The 18507-nt window shown below is 40.1% G+C and overlaps 3 protein-coding genes across 14 annotated transcripts in view; all 3 read right to left on the bottom strand.

Moving 5' to 3' along the window:
* Positions 1 to 18507, bottom strand: part of ank2a (ankyrin 2a, neuronal) — an 89062-nt gene that overhangs the window by 34059 nt on the left and 36496 nt on the right. For 9 of the 12 annotated variants that reach the window (XM_083927840.1, XM_083927847.1, XM_083927841.1 and 6 more), the window contains 20 exons: positions 18200 to 18326; positions 18035 to 18113; positions 17776 to 17879; positions 17271 to 17306; positions 16045 to 16269; positions 15813 to 15911; positions 15130 to 15284; positions 14692 to 14903; positions 14388 to 14595; positions 14006 to 14102; positions 13166 to 13394; positions 12783 to 12908; positions 12530 to 12652; positions 12397 to 12429; positions 12280 to 12301; positions 1583 to 1660; positions 1325 to 1456; positions 965 to 1105; positions 642 to 852; positions 267 to 345 (listed from right to left, as the gene is read on the bottom strand). In XM_083927840.1, the coding sequence (XP_083783966.1) occupies positions 267 to 345; positions 642 to 852; positions 965 to 1105; positions 1325 to 1456; positions 1583 to 1660; positions 12280 to 12301; positions 12397 to 12429; positions 12530 to 12652; positions 12783 to 12908; positions 13166 to 13394; positions 14006 to 14102; positions 14388 to 14595; positions 14692 to 14903; positions 15130 to 15284; positions 15813 to 15911; positions 16045 to 16269; positions 17271 to 17306; positions 17776 to 17879; positions 18035 to 18113; positions 18200 to 18326 (2516 nt within the window). The remainder of the gene's footprint in view (positions 1 to 266; positions 346 to 641; positions 853 to 964; positions 1106 to 1324; positions 1457 to 1582; positions 1661 to 12279; positions 12302 to 12396; positions 12430 to 12529; positions 12653 to 12782; positions 12909 to 13165; positions 13395 to 14005; positions 14103 to 14387; positions 14596 to 14691; positions 14904 to 15129; positions 15285 to 15812; positions 15912 to 16044; positions 16270 to 17270; positions 17307 to 17775; positions 17880 to 18034; positions 18114 to 18199; positions 18327 to 18507) is intronic. The other 3 variants (XM_083927848.1, XM_083927843.1, XM_083927842.1) reach the window with 1 other exon arrangement.
* LOC310963234 (uncharacterized protein) lies at positions 2326 to 6625 on the bottom strand (the record flags this gene model as incomplete). The annotated part of the gene is made up of 1 exon (XM_083935944.1): positions 2326 to 6625. Exon 1 carries the CDS (start codon positions 6505 to 6507, stop codon positions 2326 to 2328), a length of 4182 nt encoding a protein of 1393 aa, XP_083792070.1. The 5' UTR covers positions 6508 to 6625.
* LOC310963221 (uncharacterized protein) lies at positions 6663 to 10212 on the bottom strand (the record flags this gene model as incomplete). The annotated part of the gene is made up of 3 exons (XM_083935920.1): positions 6663 to 6700; positions 7698 to 8211; positions 9730 to 10212. 3 exons carry the CDS (start codon positions 10210 to 10212, stop codon positions 6663 to 6665), a joined length of 1035 nt encoding a protein of 344 aa, XP_083792046.1.

Below are 18507 nucleotides of genomic sequence, written 5' to 3'. Positions count from 1 at the left end.
TCAGCTTGATCTGACTCTGACAGACTCAAACCAAAGTCTCTGATGGATAAAGATGATGGTAACTTCAGAATTTCAGATGATTGCCCTTGCTCATTTTCACAACCACACTTCTTCAATGGTAAGCTTTGGCTGGAGTCATCCTTCATTTGGTACTGAGATGAAACATCAACACTGCAGCAATCTTGCTGGTCTTTCACTTTGGGGTCATAAACCTGAGTTGCCAGGCTCCCCAGTGCTGCTTCTTTTGAAGTGGAAAGCATACTCACATGCTCATCCAAGTTGTCGTAACTTGTAGGATCTCGTGTAATTATATCCTCACAGGTCCACAGGTTAGGGTTCAATTCACTGTAACACAAAAAGAAGGCTGCGTCAAAAAATATGACTTTTCAACACCCACAAACAATGGGCAAGGAGGAAATACCTGCACCCTCCTTGTGTCAGGATATGATACAGCGTGGACATGCTGGAAAATCTTGACCTCCATAAAAAATATCAGTTTTGACTCGTTTTAAATGCCTATATGACTTGAGTGGTGTGTGCGATGGGTCTCAGTTATGTGTTTCAAATGTTGGGCCCCATGGCAGGCTGCTAATGTATGTTGCAGATTATGGAATTATTTCAATTATTTTTCAGTAATTTACTGTGGGATCTCGAGCTCCTCCAACAGGTCACCATGAATGCTCTCTGAGTGGGTGTGTCCAACAGTCTCTGCCCAGGAAGGAATATCCAGTAGGGAAGCAACTGAAAGGTCCTCTTCAGACACAGCAGGGGGCGGTCTGCGGTCTGACTCCACCCTTCTCACGACTCTGGGGCTGTCTGCATCCTCTTGCACTAAAGATAGGGCTACTGACACTGAAAAACACACACATGATGAGTGAGTTTGCTTACAAACACAAGAATATAGCCTGATGTTGCTAAAGACCTCAAATTGGTTGCTGAGTTGAGTGTTTGGAGGACGTACTACCTTCACTATGGTCCAGTGTCTTTTCTATCTCTGCATAAGTTCTAGATGTTTGCTCTTGAACTGACTTGTTCATCTGGGTTTCAATAAGATGGACAATGTCCATGCGGTTGATCTTGGTTAGTCTCTTAATCAGACAGACCTCTGTGGAAGGATTAATCAATTATTAATAGACTGTAAATAAATAAACACACAAAATAAACGATTTAAAAATTGTTATTGTAAGATTACATTGACTGGAATTCATGAAAGGAAAAAGGCAATAGTGCATTCATTATTCAAGCTCATTAGCACTGCTTACAGAATTTAAAGTACTGTATTGACAAATACTAGTAAAATCTGTCAGACCAACACGCTGAGTACCTGTGGCATGTTTTCCTTCCCGCTCAACCCAGCGTTGCAGCAATGCGTGGCTCTGTTCTTGAAGAGAATTAGGATTATCTGTTCGGACTAACTGGATATCATCCTCACTGAATTCCAGTTCCCTTGCCAATTCTAGTGTGATGGGTAAAAAAGAAAAACAGGGATGAAAATGTTTTGCTGAGAGAACATGGATGCATCAGCTATTTATCCAGTTCCAATACTTGGTGATGATTAAAAATGCATTATTTGACATCTTACCAGTCCAGCTGAAGCCAAGAAGATCTGCAACAATAGCTAGTGTCTCCTCTTTCCTATCAGCATCATCCTGCCAATCCACTAAAAAATGCCGTCAGAGCGAAACATTATATTTTAATATCATGGTCAACAATTTAAGGTGTGGAATACCATTACCTTTATATCTCAAAGTACAACTTTATTCACTATGCAGGTACCAGTCATGTAAAGTGTGGCTCTAAAATGTTATTTCCTGAGGATTCTATATTATGGGCTGTAATACTCTGAAATTAAATGTGGGTCTGTGATGTTGACATGGATGATAACATGACAATTGCATTTTGTTTACAGACTATGATTATTTGGTCACAATTAGCACATTATATTTTTTATAATTAGTGTAAGCAATGACATTAATGTGCTGATTAAGCGATGTGGATGGATGCTAATATTAATAAAGCTGTATTAGTAGTAGAGATACGAATACAATAGGGAAGTCTGCATCAAAATTGTTAAAGCTACTTCTTAAACAACAGGGGCATTCAATCTTGAGATTGCATATATGCAAACATAGATGAAAATTTTACTTACCAACATGCAAAACACCACAATGTGCATGCACACGCACAAACACCCACACAATGCAAAAAGAGACAAGACCAATCACAACACATGAAAACAATACACAATGACTAATGGTGACATTATGTCCTTAGGAAGAGGAAAAGGGTTTTGCTGCCAAAGAGAAGGGATAAGAAAGCAAATGCTCATTCAGGTCTGGCCATACCTGGCATGCATTCTGAAGTTGGCTCATCGGTGATTCTCTGCATCTGAATTTCCACTGTGTCTTCCCAGGAAGGCTGGGATTTAAATACATCCTCACTCCCAGATGGTTTCACATCTTGCAACAGGTTGCCTTCGGAATCAGAACTGTGTGAGGCTGGGATGTCATATGTGAAGATAAAAGAGTCTGGTCTCATGTGACTAGCGCTGCTTCTATCACCAGCATCCAAAGAAGACTTAACAAATGTTTCTGATATCATAGAAAGCTGGATTTCTTTCATTTGGGGAGAGAAGGAGGAGACTGTCTGAGTTGATGGTTTCTGTTGTGTTATGACAGGAAGTTTGGAGGGGGAAGAGTTGGATTTATCGGTGGGTTGACTGCTGTCAGAATAACTCCTGTTGTCTTTATAAGAGACTTTACTTACATCACTATCAGCCTCAGATCTAGTCCTTTGATCTAAAATCGATCTAGAGTTTCTTTCTGCTGTCATTTGAACCAGATCAAGCTCAGCTTTCATGGTTATTTCCAAAGTTGTGGGTGAATCCTGATGATATGGAAATGACATATCAATTACTGAGCACCGGTCCTCTTCATCTTCCTCATCAGGAGAAGATTCTGAGGAATCATGGCTCTGCTCTGAGTAAGCTGTATGTGCAACTGTGGATGTGTCTGATTGAAGGTCAGCTATAGTGGAGTCTAGATAGCCTAGACCAAGGCTTCCAAGGTTTCCAAAATCACTTTGAATGTTGGTACTCTCCAAAGCACTGGGGGAACCAAGCTGAACCTCTATGGAACTGCCAAGATCAGCTTCAGAAAGTGGCTTTTCAGTCTTCAGAGTTCTGGGTTTGGGAGTAGGAATTGTGTCATTGGGAACTGGAGTCAGTGAAGATTTTGGGATCTCTTGAAGTTTTGTATCCTTAAAAGTATCTCTATTTTCTAAAGTAAAAGAATTTATTTGACTCTCCCCAGTCTCCTCGGGCACAACTTCATCAACTGGATGTTCTCCTATATTAAAAAAGGCATATCCTTCCCCTTCATCAAAATGTGTTCTTGTCATATCAATAGCTCCCCCTCTGGTCATTTCAAAAAGCTTCCCCTCTTGAAACTGAAATGGATCAGGGCTTCTCTCATCACCGGGTGTTCGAACCAGTGTTTTATCAGATGTTTTTCTGTCCTCTGCAGGACAAAGACTTATCTGTTCTTCAGTCTCTAGCTGAGCATTAAGGACTACATCATTCTCACCCTTACAACCTGGAATAGTAAATTGTAGTTCCTCAGTAGACACAATTACCCGATGTTTTCTTACAGAACCTGAACCATCTCTCAGTGGTGATTCAACCTCTTTGTCATCATCTGAATGGTGCATGTCTGTCACAGAGCTTGTAAAATTTGTGCCAGTTACTGAGGACCGGTCACCTTCTACAGCCTCTTTATCACTGTATATTTCAGCTTCTCTTTTTGCTAACAGTGCCACAGACTGCTCACTTTCTGAAAACAATGAACCATCAACTGATCGAGCAGTGTTTATTTGTGACTGAATTTCCACGTTTTCCCTAATGGTCACACTAATATCGGTTGCCTCACTAAGTGTGTGAGTGCTTTTTATCACACATTTTTCAGAACTTTTCTCTTGAGTATCTTGTGAGAAAGTCTGTGTAAATTTGAGATCTGGCTCATCATCTCTAAAATCACCTGTTTCTGATTTGTCTCTCTTCATTTTAGCATCCTGCTCCATCTCCTCAAAAGTTTTGATCTTCGCAGCTATTTTAAACATCTCCTCTTCTGGTGTGAATTGCTTATTTATAGCATCATCCTCACTATCATCTGCATCAAGAGAGTCTTGCCTTATGAGCGTGTGATTTTCACTGTCATTGGTTACTATTTTTGCTGGGTAAGAATGTATGTCCTCCTTTATCTCACTTTCAATTTGGATGTCATAGTTGTTTTTTTGCTCATCATGCTCACTTTCATCCCTGTAAACATTTTTGTCATAAGCATAACATGCTTTTAGCTGAGAGGCATAGTCTTCATACACAGCCGTCTTGGCTGACATTTTAAGTTCTGTGTCCTTCGAAAGAGTGGGACTTCCCTCAAGAGAGTCTGGACTAGGGTATTCTCTGGTTAGGCTTGGCTCTATTGAGTCAGGGGATTTGTTTGAAGATCTATCCTCCATGAGAGGACTTGCCTCTAGCGAGTCTTGATGACATGGCTCTTTGGCTGCGTCACCAAATGTCAGAGAGTTGAGGTTCTCCAAATTGGTCGGTCGCTGTGATGTGTCAGAACTACATGGTAGTTGCAAAAATGTGTGGGTTTGGAAAATTGAATGACCAGCAACTACATCGACATCTTTAAGATCATTGTTATAGTCATCCATTGTAACATATGACTTTGTATAGTCCACCGCCCCTTCAGTAGAGTCATTAGAACGCAATGCTTCACATGGTGAAGTTTTGGCCTCACCCTCCTCAGATGAAAAACTCATGGGTCTTTCATCTCCATGGGAACATGTCTGCAATCCACTCTCCAAAGCTCCCTTTTCATGGAGGTCAACAAAGTCTAAAGGTGTATCTTCTGGTGACATCCTCTTATGTTCAGAGGAGAATGTAAGAGTTTCTCTGTTAGTGTCTTTTGCTAATATAACTTCTTTGTAGCTCTCATGGACCAATTTCTCTTCTGGGTGGCCCTTTGTCACCACTGGCTTTTCGTTTAAATATTGATTTAAGTCAGCACTAAGCAGTGAAAACATGCCTGTCATATCCCTGGCAATTACAGACTGCTGTGTCTTTCTTTTGATGCAACATTCTTGGAATGGTGTCTCCGATGCAGAACTTGGGACAGCATTGATCTTGATGTGTTCAGTTACCTCTACACCTATTTCATTCTCCAAATTACTGCTTGTCAGGATTACTTGTTTGTAGCTCTCATGGACTAGATCCTCTTCTTCTGGGTGGCATTGTATTGCAACTGGCTTGTCCTTGAGATATTGATCCAAGTCACTACTGAGCAGTGACATCATGCCTGTCATATCCCTCTCAGTTGCAGACTGTTGTTGCTGTGTCTTTCTTCCGATGCACACTTCTTGGAATGGTGTCTCTGATACAGAACTTGGGGACAATTCTGTGACTGCATCAGCATTGGTCTGCATGTGTTCATTTGCCTCTGCGTCTGTCTTATCCTCTGACTTACTACTTGTCAGTATAACTTGTTTGTAGCTCTCATGGACTAGATCCTCTTCTTCTGGGTGGCATGGTATTGCCACTGGCTTTTCCTTGATGTATTGATCCAAGTCACTACTGAGCAGTGACATCATGCCTGTCATATCCCTCTCAGTTGCAGACTGTTGTTGTTGTGTCTTTCTCTCGATGCAAACTTCTTGGAATGGTGTCTCCGATACAGAACATGGGGACAATTCTGTGACTTCAACAGCATCGGTCTGCATGTGTTCATTTGCCTCTGCATCTGTCTTATCCTCTGAATTACTACTTGTCAGTATAACTTGATTGTAGTTCTCATGGATTAGATCTTCTTCTTCTGGGTGGCATTGTATTGCCACTTGCTTTTCCTTGAGATATTGATCCAAGTCACTACTGAGCAGTGACACCATACCTCTCATATCCCTCTCAGTTGCAGACTGTTGTTGCTGTGTCTTTCTCTCGATGCAAACTTCTTGGAATGGTGTCTCCGATGCAGCACTTGGGACAGCATTGGTCTGCATGTGTTCATTTGCCTCTGAATTACTACTTGTCAGTATAACTTGATTGTAGCTCTCATGGACTAGATACTCTTCTTCGGGATGGCATTGTATTGCCACTTGCTTTTCCTTGAGATATTGATCCAAGTCACTACTGAGCAGTGACATCATGCCTGTAATATCCCTCTCAGTTGCAGACTGTTGTTGCTGTGTCTTTCTCTCAATGCAAACTTCTTGGAATGGTGTCTCCGAATCAGAACTTGGGAACAATTCTGTGACTGCAACAGCATCGGTCTGCATGTGTTCATTTGCCTCTGCATCTGCTCTATCCTCCGAATTACTACTTGTAAATATAACTTGTTTGTAGCTCTCATGGTCTAGATCCTCTTCTTCTGGGTAGCATTGTATTGCCACTGGCTTTTCCTTGAGATACTGATCCAAGTCACTATTGAGCATTGACAACATGCCTGTCATATCCCTCTCAGTTGCAGACTCTTCATGGCAAGGCCTTCTCTCTATGTAAACTTCTTGGAAAGGTGTCTCTAATGCAGTATTTGGTGTTAGTTCAGCCAAACCTCGCTTATGTGTCTCTCCACTTATATTATCCTCCACATCAGTACTAGCTACTCTTAACGTTTTTTCACATATTGTAATTGTTTGCTCTTCACTAGAGGATTTTCGGATTTTAGTGAGAGTAACTTGTTCAAATTTCTCCTGGATAACATCTTCTTCTGGAGGCCTACATCTCACTGGCCTGTCCTCGAGGTATTTGTCTAAGTCACTGTTAAGCAGTGATAGCATGCCTGACATTTCCTTTACTTCTGTAGATGGCTGATATAAAGCCTTTCTCTCTACCCAGTCTTTCTTTATTGGGAGTTCTTCAGTCAAGGCTGCTTGGGTTTCTTTAAATTCCCTTGTCATTTCTTCACCTCTCCTTGTGACTTTATGTTTCACTGTAGCACAATCTGTTTCCTGTATTGCGCCATCATCTTTATTTTCATCGGTGAAAGATGTGAAAATTTCAAATTTCTCCTGCTCATCATTGTCTTCTATTGGTCGACTAGCCACAGGGATAGCCTCCAAGCATAGCTGATCCAAGTCATTGTTCATGGCTGACAACATATCTGGCACATCTTTTACTTCTTGGATTTCTTTAAATTCACTCTCCACTTCTTCACCTCGCCATGTAATTGGATGGTATTCCAATAGTGCATGATCTATTTCTTGTGGTGGGCCACCCACTGTTGCTCCTTTATTTTGATCAGTGACAAATGCAAACATTTCTTTATCTTTGTCCTTTGTTAAAATAATTTGTTCAAATTTCTCCTGTACAATATCCTTTCCTGGTGGGTGATGTGCCGAAGGTTTACCTTTAAGATACTGATCCAAGTCACTGTTCATTAAGGATAACATCCCTGACATATCTTTTACAGTGAGTGTCTGGTTAGGTGTGCTTCTCTCAATGGGGACTTGAAGTTGCGGCTCCATAATTTCCACCTCTGTTACTTCAGTGTCAGTTTGTGTAAACAATATTTTCCTTCCATCATCAACTGTCGTTATATCTTTGCTTTCTTCATTACGTCTCTCCTCCTGTGAAGGTGTGATGTATGTTTCGTCTGTCCTAGTTATTGGATGTGTCACTGCGAGTCCTTTATAATTCTCACTCTCCCCTGAGCTGGAAAGAGGGGTCCTAATATCAACACTAGTGTTTGAGGATTCAGCCATACCTTCATGCTTGTGACTCTCAGGACTTAGATCATCATCTCTCATTTGATTCTCAATAGGAGAAGCATCTTCCCCAAAATAAGTTTTCACAAAGGGACTGGAGATGTATGCTGGATATGTATCAGAATCAACCAACGTTTCCTCCTCAGGTGCCTCTGACTGATCGCTTACATCTTCAGTTGTTGATGTCTGCTTAAAAAGCTGGTACTCGGGACTTTCTTCTAGCTCAGCCTTTATATCAGCACTGAAGTCTTCAGAAGGTCTGCGATCGGGGCTGATCTGTATGTCTTCAGATATACTCCTACCAGTGCTTATGACTGGTTCTTCTAACAGCATTCTGCCCTGGCTCTTCCCTGACAACTCCTCTCTCTGAGGGCTAACCCTTCCATCATCAAACTGAACTGTATCATTAATTTCGACCGTCTCTCCGAAATAGGCGATATCTGATATTAGCTGTAATTTCTGAGTGTTATGCCGGTTTAAGCTTACTGTTTGAGCATCTAAATCCAATGTTCTACAATTGCTGGCATCACTTTGGGGATGGAAAAGTGTGAGATTCTGTATTTGGTATTGCGCTTTTGGCTCCTGTGTGGGACTGTGTTCAGTCGTCTGTATCTCTTCAGGTATCTCTTCAGATATCAATGTGGAAATACAAGAAGCAGCAATGGTTTTGTGATCACCCTGCCCAGCTTTACTTATCAAAGGGTCCTGCCCAGCTTGGAATGCTTTCATCAGCTCCTTAACAGATGTAGTCTCTTTCTCTGATGCCTCCCTCTGTGGGCCTATGATTCCATCAGCACATTGAATTGTAGCAGAGACTTTGACTGTCTTTTGAAAATAAGCACTCTCGGAAATTAACTGTGATTCCTCAGAGTCTCTGATTAAGCTTACTTGCTGATCATCTAAGCCTGTTTTCTCATGTTTCTTGACATCATCTGATTCAGATATAAATGTTGAAACACAAGGATCCACTGCTTTTTGTTCATAAAGTCCACATTTATTTTTTGAAGGATCATGCCCAGTCTGAAATGCTTTCATCAGGTCCTTAACAGTCATAGTCTCCTTTGTTGACAACTCTGGCACCTCTCTCTGTAGGCTAACGCTTCCATCCTCACATTGAACTGTATCTGCAAATTCAACTGTCTTTCCAATATAAGCACTATCTGAAATTAACTGTGATTCATCAGAGTTATCTCTTATTAAGCTTGTGGGTTGATCCTCTAAGTCTGTTGTGTAACATTTCTTGACATCACTATGTTGGGGGGAAATTGTGAGATTCTGAGGTTGTGCTTTTAGCTCCTGTGTAGCACCTTCTTCAGCAGTCTTCATCTCTCCAGATGAAGAAGCAGCAGCTTTATGATCATAAACCCCCAGTTTAGTTTTTGAGGGTCCATGCCCTGTCTGGAATGTTTTCATCAACTCCTTCACAGACAGAGCCTCTTTATCTGACAACTCTGAAGCCCCTCTATGTGGGCTAACACTTCCATCGTCACATTGAATTATATCAGCAAATTTTACAGTCTTTCCAAAAGAAGCACTATGTGAACTTGATTGTGATTCCTCATAGTTATCTGTTATTAAGCTCATAGGTTTATCCTCTATGTCTGTTTTGTCACATCTCGCTTGATATAAAGTTGTGACGCTCTGCGATTTTGGCTCCTGCAGAGGACTTTGTTCAGTCGACTGTATCAAATAAGAGTCTCCTGATTCTGATATCAATGTTGATATACAAGAAGAAGCCACTGCTTTGTGCTCAAAAAGGCCAGCTTTATTTTTTGAAGGATCTTGTCCAGTCTGAAATGCGTTCATCAGTTCCTTAACAGACATGGTTTCCTCTAATCTCTCTGTCTGAGATCTGGGGGATTTAGGGGACTTGGGAACTTTGGGAAGTTCTGGCATGTCTGCCACATTCTTCTTTGTGGCGATAGAAGATTTAACTTGAGGAATTAGTTCCAGAAAATCTTTTTGCACCTTCTCCTCTTCAACTTTGTTTTGTAAAGCTTTAACTTTGTCCTTGATAGATCCTATAGGTGTCTCAACCACTGAAGGAGAAGCTGGAGGATCCTTAACTGTGGTGGGTACTAGCACACTCTCCTTAAGAACAACATTGCCATCTAAAGACTCCTCAGAGCTCATCCTTTCCAGCTCACCCTCAGAGCTGCTACATCCAGAACGCTCCCTGTCTCTAAGTTTCTTCCTAATAGGTTTCTTTATATCTGGGGGTCGCCGTTTGCCATCTCGTTTTACAATAACCTGTTCAAATTTATCTTGGACAAGGTCTTCTAGAGAACCACATGTCACAACAGGTTTCTGTTCCAGGTAGTCGTCCATGTCAATGCTGAGGTGTGAGATCATGCCCGTCATGTCTCTGACCTCTGTGGTAGACCTACTTGAAGTCTTCCCCTCTATGCAAATCTCCTTGAAGACTGGTTCTTCAGCAGGGGAATGCTTCATGACATCAGTCTTAGTTTCATTGAGTGAACCCCATTTCTCTTTTTTAGCATCATCTAGTTGTGCATCCTGTCTTCTATTGTTTATGCCACCTTTTTGCATCCCTCCACCCTTTTCCAGCCTGTCTTTGAACACAATGGCCAAAGGCTCTTTTTCCTCCAACCCTCTCGCTCCAGCTCTCTCTTCATATATTAAGTGATCGCTTTGCTCTGCAGTCAAAATAGAAGACATTTTGACGTCTGACGTGTCTGAAAGCAGGTCCGGGCTTGCAAGGGTTGCAGGGTCAAGAGGTTGGTTAGTTCTCAGGGAGAATGTCTCAGTTGATTCGGACTCATCGTCTTCAATCAATAAAGTTTGATAACCAAAAAGGGTAAAGAACATAAGGGGCAAATGAAGTGGAGAAAAGAGACATCAGAAATCTGTGATCAAGACAATGTCATCAGAAATCCATCTTCAGTTCAATGGGCAAGGAGAAGAATGACAGAGCACAGTTTAAGGAAAAAAAACTAGACTTGGAAGTCTTTAAAAGAAGACCAAAAAAGAAGATGACAAAGTGATCCAGAAGAGTTTCGAGGGGAGAAGAGCAGCAACAGCATAAGCAAAGCCAAGAGTAATAAAAAAACAGGTAAAATATGGACAAGAATAATATCAATCTAATTTGTTTGACTACATATCCAGGAAGGTAACACAAAATATACAAAAAGAACAAAAGTGAACAGAGAAATCTATATTCAACAAAGGGACAGGAAAGAAGGGTAACAGACAAACAAAACTTCTCAAGATTGTTGCTGACATGAAGAGTCATGTCTGCCTACAAATTAAAGTTTTAAAACATAGAAAACATAACAAACTTTAATATAAAACTAATAGGGTTTTTAGTAATACTAGGTGTGAGGTAAATAATTATGTCAAGTAAGTTTACAATAAATTTTATTTGTAAGCTATGTAAAGTACTGAATTTAGACACTTAACTAAAATGGAGTAATGGTAAATAGTTACTTTTTCAAAATGTATGAATATTGGAACTATTTTCTAGATGTGTGCATTTTCCGTTGTATTAAATATAATTAAAGGTTGACATTTGTAAAGTTTGTTATTATGTTAGTTAATCTGTTGTGTGACCTTATAGCACTATTAGTTCACTTACAAAAAATAAGCAGTAACGTAAAAGTAACTATTGTGTAAAACATGTATTTATATAAAAATGTGAATAGGGTTTCAATTTAAAGTGCAACTCAATGAATGAATGAATGAAACCAACTCTGGGAAGTTGGTAAATAAAAGTAGTGAAAGTAAAATAGAGATTAGCGATCAAATTAATATAAAATTAGTGATAATTATAAAAGAATAAACCAGCAAAAAAAATCTACACATTTTATCAGAGAACAAACCAAATCAGGTTGTCAATTGTTTCTGTACGAACAAAAATGTTATAGCATGCAACTGGTAAAAATGTTCTATGAATGTAACGTTATAATGAATGTAAAATTATCGGTCAAAATTAATACTTTCTATACTGTGTATTATTACCACAAATTTGCAACAAATTTGAGTGGAATATTAGTTCATATTAAGTATTATTTTGAACTTAATGTATTATTAATACAGAAAAGATCATACAGAAAATGGGTGGGGGAATGGGGTCAATGGAGTTTGGAATGAGGGAAATGCAGAGTACATCAGCCATAGCATAGCTGCCGACACACATTTAACTATACACAGTGTTAGTAGAGCAAAATAATAGAGCAGGGTTAATCCAAATGAAAAGTAACACATATTAATCAGAACATCTCTAAGCATATTCAAATGTTCATATTTCTAAACTAATATTCCTATGTTAATCAAGTGATATGACTCCAATTTAGACTGTATAATAAATATACGATAAACCTATATCTATATGAAAATTATACTGGTACCCTCAGTACAAACAACAACCATTGAAAAATGGATTGTAAAATGTCTCAATCGTATAAATCTATTTCTAAAAGAGTTGTGGAAATAAATTACAAAATTCTAAAAATGTTTAACACTCTAACATGAGACACAAAACAACAGAGTTCTGCTTACATTTTTTGTCACTCCTCTCGCTCTGCAAAAAAAGATTAAAGAAAGGCATAATTAGCTACAACTTAACTATATTACTCTTTCTTTGTTGTAGTAATTCATCAAGTAAACTTTATTCACCTCATCATCTGCATCTTGGTCTGAATCAGACTCCTAAAGATATGAAAAAAAGGAGAAAACAAACAATGCAGTTGCTGCAACTAAAAATAATGCACTCTTATATGATTACAAACTGTGATTAATTCAAACTAACCTTTGAGTATGTTGGGAGAGTAATGTTAAGGTTGCAGATAGCATTGTGGTTAAGAGTACGATATGTGCGTGGTTCCTTGGTGAAGGACAAGCGACCACATGGCTCCTGTGCTGTGTCCCTAATCTGTGGATCGATTAGACAACAAGTTAAGTTAATTAATTACTGTATTTTCAGAACCATATCTCAATATCGCAATTCTAAATATCGGACTAAAAAAAGTAGCAATTTCAGACATTTTTATGTGTAGTCATACTTTGATGAAGAGGGCCAGTCTGTTCTCTTTAAAGGCAAAGAAGCTGAACACATGGTGTTGACCACTCTTGGTAAGAGGCACCAGGTTTCCAAAGCAGTCAGCAAATATGGGTTTTCCCTCCAGCACCTGTATGTGGATATGACAGCTGTTATTGATTCAAACAAACCATTAAGGTCCTCAAATTTCAGTTTCACATTTTTGAAAGAACTTGAACCATATTTAAAAGAACCAACTAACTGCTTTCTAGTCCTTCTTTGTACCTCTGCAATTTGTCTACAGACAGTTCAGCATTACTCCTCTCATTTCTCATCTCACCCCCCTTTAGATAAACCCTTTCTCACACTTTTTCCTCTTCTTTTTTATTACATATCATCACACCTTACCTCAACATCTCGGCTACGGGCGACTTCAGTGAAGTTCTCTTGCTGCTCTAGGGTCTTGTCCATCTTGTCGTCCGTCATGCAGAAACAGCGCAGGCGGGCCTCAATTGGGTCCAGTGTCTTAGCAAAAATGACAAACTTGGCCATGTATGGAACACAGATGATCTCTCTGTACAGCTGAGAGCCAAAACTAACAGAGTCCTGGATCTGTCTGCAGTCTATCAGCCAGAACCTAGGAGTATGAAAGACACATTTAGCCAAATCACCTACACCAGGGGTGTCAAACTCAGGCCTGTAGGCCAAATCTGGCCTGCGTTGTAATTATATTTGGTCCGCAAGATCATATCAAGGTTCCATGAGAGCTGGCCCGTGAGTATATAGTACATATACTGCTACTTTTCTGTTGACAAACATGAGCATCCATGCTACCAGTCTCTTCGGACTAACTTAATCCACCCCTCCCGTAAAATGGCCAAAAGAAAAATGGAAAACAGGAGCTTTCAAAGCAGGTGGGAGGCAGATGTCTATGTATGAATGTAAAGACCTGTTTTTCTTGTCTGTAGAGCCACCATGGCTGTAACAAAAGAATAAAACATAAGAAACACCATGACAAGTACAAGGACCTGCACTGAAAAGGTTCAACATTACATATCTGGAGAGAAGGGAAAACATACACATTTGCAGTTTTTTTTTTTTGTGTAGATATTGAGTTTGGCCGGCAACTTTGTCCAAGTTTTTAAATTTGGCCCACTGGGAATTTGAGTTTGACACCGCTGACCTACATAAAGGAAAGGATCAAATAAGATCAAAGTGTTCAAAGCATCTATGTGAACAAAACTTTACCTCGCTGACACGTTTGTGGTGAAGGACACACATTGGTTAACAAAGGTGAGAGGTGTGGAGCCTGTGATGTCCTCCCATTGGGCAGGAGTGGTTCCACCTGATACACAGACCCATGATTTGTTACCCAACCTGTCACAGTTGTTCACTATTAATGATGACAAGATTTTGGGATCCATACATGCATACATCAATGGAAAAGCCGAAATCACATGGACACGTTACATTGCATTTGAAGACATTACATAACAGAGGTAACATTTTGAGTATTCAATTTCACTATCCTAGATTACCACTAACAGCTAGTGATAGCTGGTGATGTGCTGTTATGTGTTCCTTTATTATTGTTTGCTGGTGTTGATAGATGATTATGCACCATACTAACCTGTAATGCTACAAAGCAAACGTAAGGTGGGGGTCTCCCCACTGTACACTCCACTTGACCCATCACTATTGGAGCTCTTGGGAATAGGGATTGTCATGGTGATCGGTTTGTGGAACTTCCTCCTTCTTGGCTCCAATGTGACAATTGAGCTGAAAGTGGCTTTGTTACCGAGAATCTTTCTCACAAAATCGGCATCAATGGGCTGAGCCTGCAACAAAGTACACAATGTATCAACATAACTTTATTGTTTGCAATAACTGTGAGCATTTGATATATTTCTGGCCACGAAATGCAATGTTTGTACCTGTAGCCCAACTCGGATCTTCTTGGTAAGGGCTCCTTCGGGGAAGACAGCCTGAACCTGGGGCACAAGAGTGCTACTGAGGACCCCGCCCTCTGGTCCAATTAAATGACTGTCCTGCTTTATCCGTGACACCACCGCAAAATACTGTGGGAAGTCTCGTGTGATGATGCGGCATATTCTTTTCTTTTCAAGCTCCTCGGGAGAATCAAGTTCTGTGAAGATCAGAAATATTTAGTAAACCCTATGAGAGGTCCAATTGTGTAAAGTATAAAGAGGAAGTTTCCAGTGTAAGATTATTTCAGTTTCTCCTTCATTCATTACATCCTTTACTTTCTGCTTCCCATTATTATCCCAGCAGTGTCGTGCTTTACTACTTTAATGTGGCCTTTGTTATGGCTTAATGTGACTATATTTTCTTAAACCCCTGAAATCTCTTACTTTCATCCATGCCGTTAAGTATCTGATTCAGTTCCTCTTCAGTGAAGTCACAGTGGTGTTCCCTCCAGCTCTCCCCTGTCTCACTCCTCAAGATCACAAGCTCTCTCTCTGTTCCTCGCAAGGCTGCAAAATGGGGGATCTCCACAATCACAGGCCTAAAAAGGGTGACAAGGTAAAATCAAACACAAATTGGACTGGAAAGTATGTTTGGCATAGCTGGCTTTATCAGAGATAATATGATGTTTGGGTTAATTTATGCAAGATAAGAAAAAAAGAACACAAGATTAAAGTTTGAGTAAAAAAACGAACAAAAAAAAACCATTTCATGCCTAGTAACAAATCAATTCATGAAAAAGTCATTTTAAAATTATTTAAACACAACGACAAAATCCATTCCACATCAGGAGCAGAATCCAACAAGAAACAAGTCTGGGGAATGGTACTATACAGTAGACTGAAGAAAGCATGGGGATAAAACAACAACACAAGACAACGGGGTGGTTTGAGACAAAAGCTTGCACTTTTATAGTACCAAGAAACAAAGGTAGGAACAAAATAAAAATCAAAAAGGTTACTCATGAATATCACATCATTGAAAACTCAAAAAAATCTGGACACGGTGGAAAATTATAGGTATGTGACCACTTCCAGGATGGTAGGGTGTCCCCCAACCATGGCCCTACCCGAGGAACTTGGTTCCTGGAGGACCAAGCTGCAGGATGCGACTGACCAGGCTCTCACCCTCATTTAGAGGGGGCGGAGCTGTAGGAAGGTGGAGCTTACTGATCCATGGGCAGCACAGAGGGGGAATGAAGAAGAAAATATAAACACACCACACAACAGTGTAAACACAATCACACTAGCGAACACTCACACACATGCTCAAAAACATGTATAGTACACACAAACTCTTACCCCAGGAACTGGGCTCCAGTGGGTCCCACTTCAATGATGCGACCAGCCAGCCCCTCACCCTCCACCATAGGTGGCATAGAGGCCAGACGGTGTCTTTTCACCAGCCTGCATGTCACCCTTGTGGGTGCAGAACACTTTCTTGGTGGTACAATGATTCGCAGGCCATTGTGACGGCAACCACGCATTGCCCCACCCCTGGCATCCACCATGAAGCTGACCAGGAAGCTGATGAAAAGGGTCAAGAAATCAAATAAATTGTCTTCTCAAGATTGGTTGTTAATAAATGCAATACTTGTGGCAAATTTGTTAAATCTGTTGACTATGAGACTCCATGCAGACAAAGCAACTTACATTACAGTAAGAAGGAACTGTTTTCATGACACCATTCAGTACTGAACAAGCAGAAGATAATATTTCATTCCAGCCTGTTCTCTTTCCAGTTTCAATCCACTGAAAATGTCATTTGCAAGCCAGGCAAGCAAAGAAGATGGCATTGAACAAGATTCTTCCTGAATAATCTTGTTTTTCATGGAGCAAATAGGTATCAAATATTTAATATCTTCAGGCAAGCAATAGCTTACAGTAATGTTTTCCTTCTATGAAATGTTAACACAACCTAACTTAAAGATGTCTTTAGTCAAATGCAAGACCAGTACTCCTGTTTGAATAATATTTGCTGTGACTGAGACATGTTTTAAATGGAACTATATATTTGTGAACAGTTTTAAAAGTTTTTTGTGTTCTGTAGGAAGAAATGGGCTTGGAGATGTGTGCCACAAGCAGGGTAGGGAAGTCTTAAGACATTTCTGATTTAGAATCTCCCATGGGATTAAAACATAGAGTAAAAACAATCTTATTTGTAAACCCTATCCTTTCAGGAAAATAAAAATTTTGACCCAGCTGTCATAAACGCCCTACTTTGCTACACTATTTTCAACATAGAGTGCTATAATATTAGGTACAAAAATCTAAATAGTACGTTAAGTCTGTGTATCAGCAGATTATTAAGACTAAAAGGAGTCAGATCTGCATCAAGGATAAAAAAAAAAAAACTTGGTTGGAACATGTTTAGTAAACAAAACCTCAACCCTGGAAATGTAAAGTCATGCATTATGAATTCGTGCAGACAAATAGGATGGGAACGTTTAATAGTGAATGAGAAAAAAAGTACTCTCTGAAAGAGAAGAAAGAGAGAGTAGCCAAAATAAAGAATAAAGAGTTATCACCTGCTGTTGTCATGGTCTAGGCACGGAGAGGAACGGCTAGAAGCAGAATACAACACACACAGACACACACACACACACACACACACACACACACACACACACACACACACACACACACACACACACACACACACACACACACACACACACACACACACACACACACACACACACACAAACACACGCACACACACACAATCACAACCAAGACAAGAGAGTGCACAAAGAGGCAACAAAACAATAAACAAAAGATAGAAAAGAGAATCAAAAATAATTAAAAGTGAGAAAAACCTGACCAGAGACAGAAAAAGACACAAAATAAAAAGTAGAGAGCACAGATGTGAAGGAATGAAAAATTAAAATTGATTCAGAGGTGAAAGAAAGCACGGTGAAAGATGATGTCTCTTTAGTGTCACTTTTCAACCAATGAACTGTGTGAATGATAGTGTGTGTGTGTGTGTGTGTATGTGTGTGTGTGTGTGTGTGGGTGGGTGGGTGTGTGTACCCAGAGTGTAGCAGACTGGAGGACAGCACCACATTATCAAGGTGCTCAGCACCCCAGCTCAGACGGAACGAGTCCTTGTCATGTTCTCTAGACAGTGCTGACACCTGCAGACCAACAAGCAGGTGAGTTGGACTCATGAAAGCCAAAATATTCTCAAATATTCTAAACTAAGGATATGTTGAGTAAGGTTATCTTCAAAATCTAAACGGATAAAATGATGATATGACAACGATACAGTTCTTGTACGCTTTGTCCTCACCTGGTGGCTTGTAAGCATGTCTTCAATGAGAACTCCCTCTCTCTGATGGAAACTTTGGTTAATGGGAGTATGCTGCGGCCTGTTGGAGAAGCAGTCATTATTACAGTATGTGCTGTTATTTGTTACGTTTTTGTTAAGTGTGAGTAAGTATGTGTTGTTGTCGACCTATCCAGGTTGTGGCTCATGTAGCTGAAGCCGTCCAGGTAGTGTCCTGGCAGAGAGTCATCTCCAAGCTCTCGGAGATCCTCCGCTCTCAGATACTCTCCTCCATCACCTGTCATAGTGTCCTCCCCTGGAAACATAGATGATCCTTTTGAGATATTGCATAGAAAAAGTTCTGATTACACCCGATAAACAACAAGGTGTTGGTATATAGAATGCACAACACCAAAACTCAGACATATTTAGTGCATGGACTCTGGGTTAATGATTTGGAGTAAAAGGCGGTAGACAAAATTCTAAAACGTCTTTGT

Source organism: Echiichthys vipera (assembly GCF_963691815.1).
Source record: "Echiichthys vipera genome assembly, chromosome: 2".
NCBI classification, from domain to species: Eukaryota; Metazoa; Chordata; class Actinopteri; order Perciformes; family Trachinidae; genus Echiichthys; species Echiichthys vipera.
The sequence above is the reverse complement of the archived record's forward strand: the minus strand, read 5'-3'. Positions and strand labels throughout refer to the sequence as shown.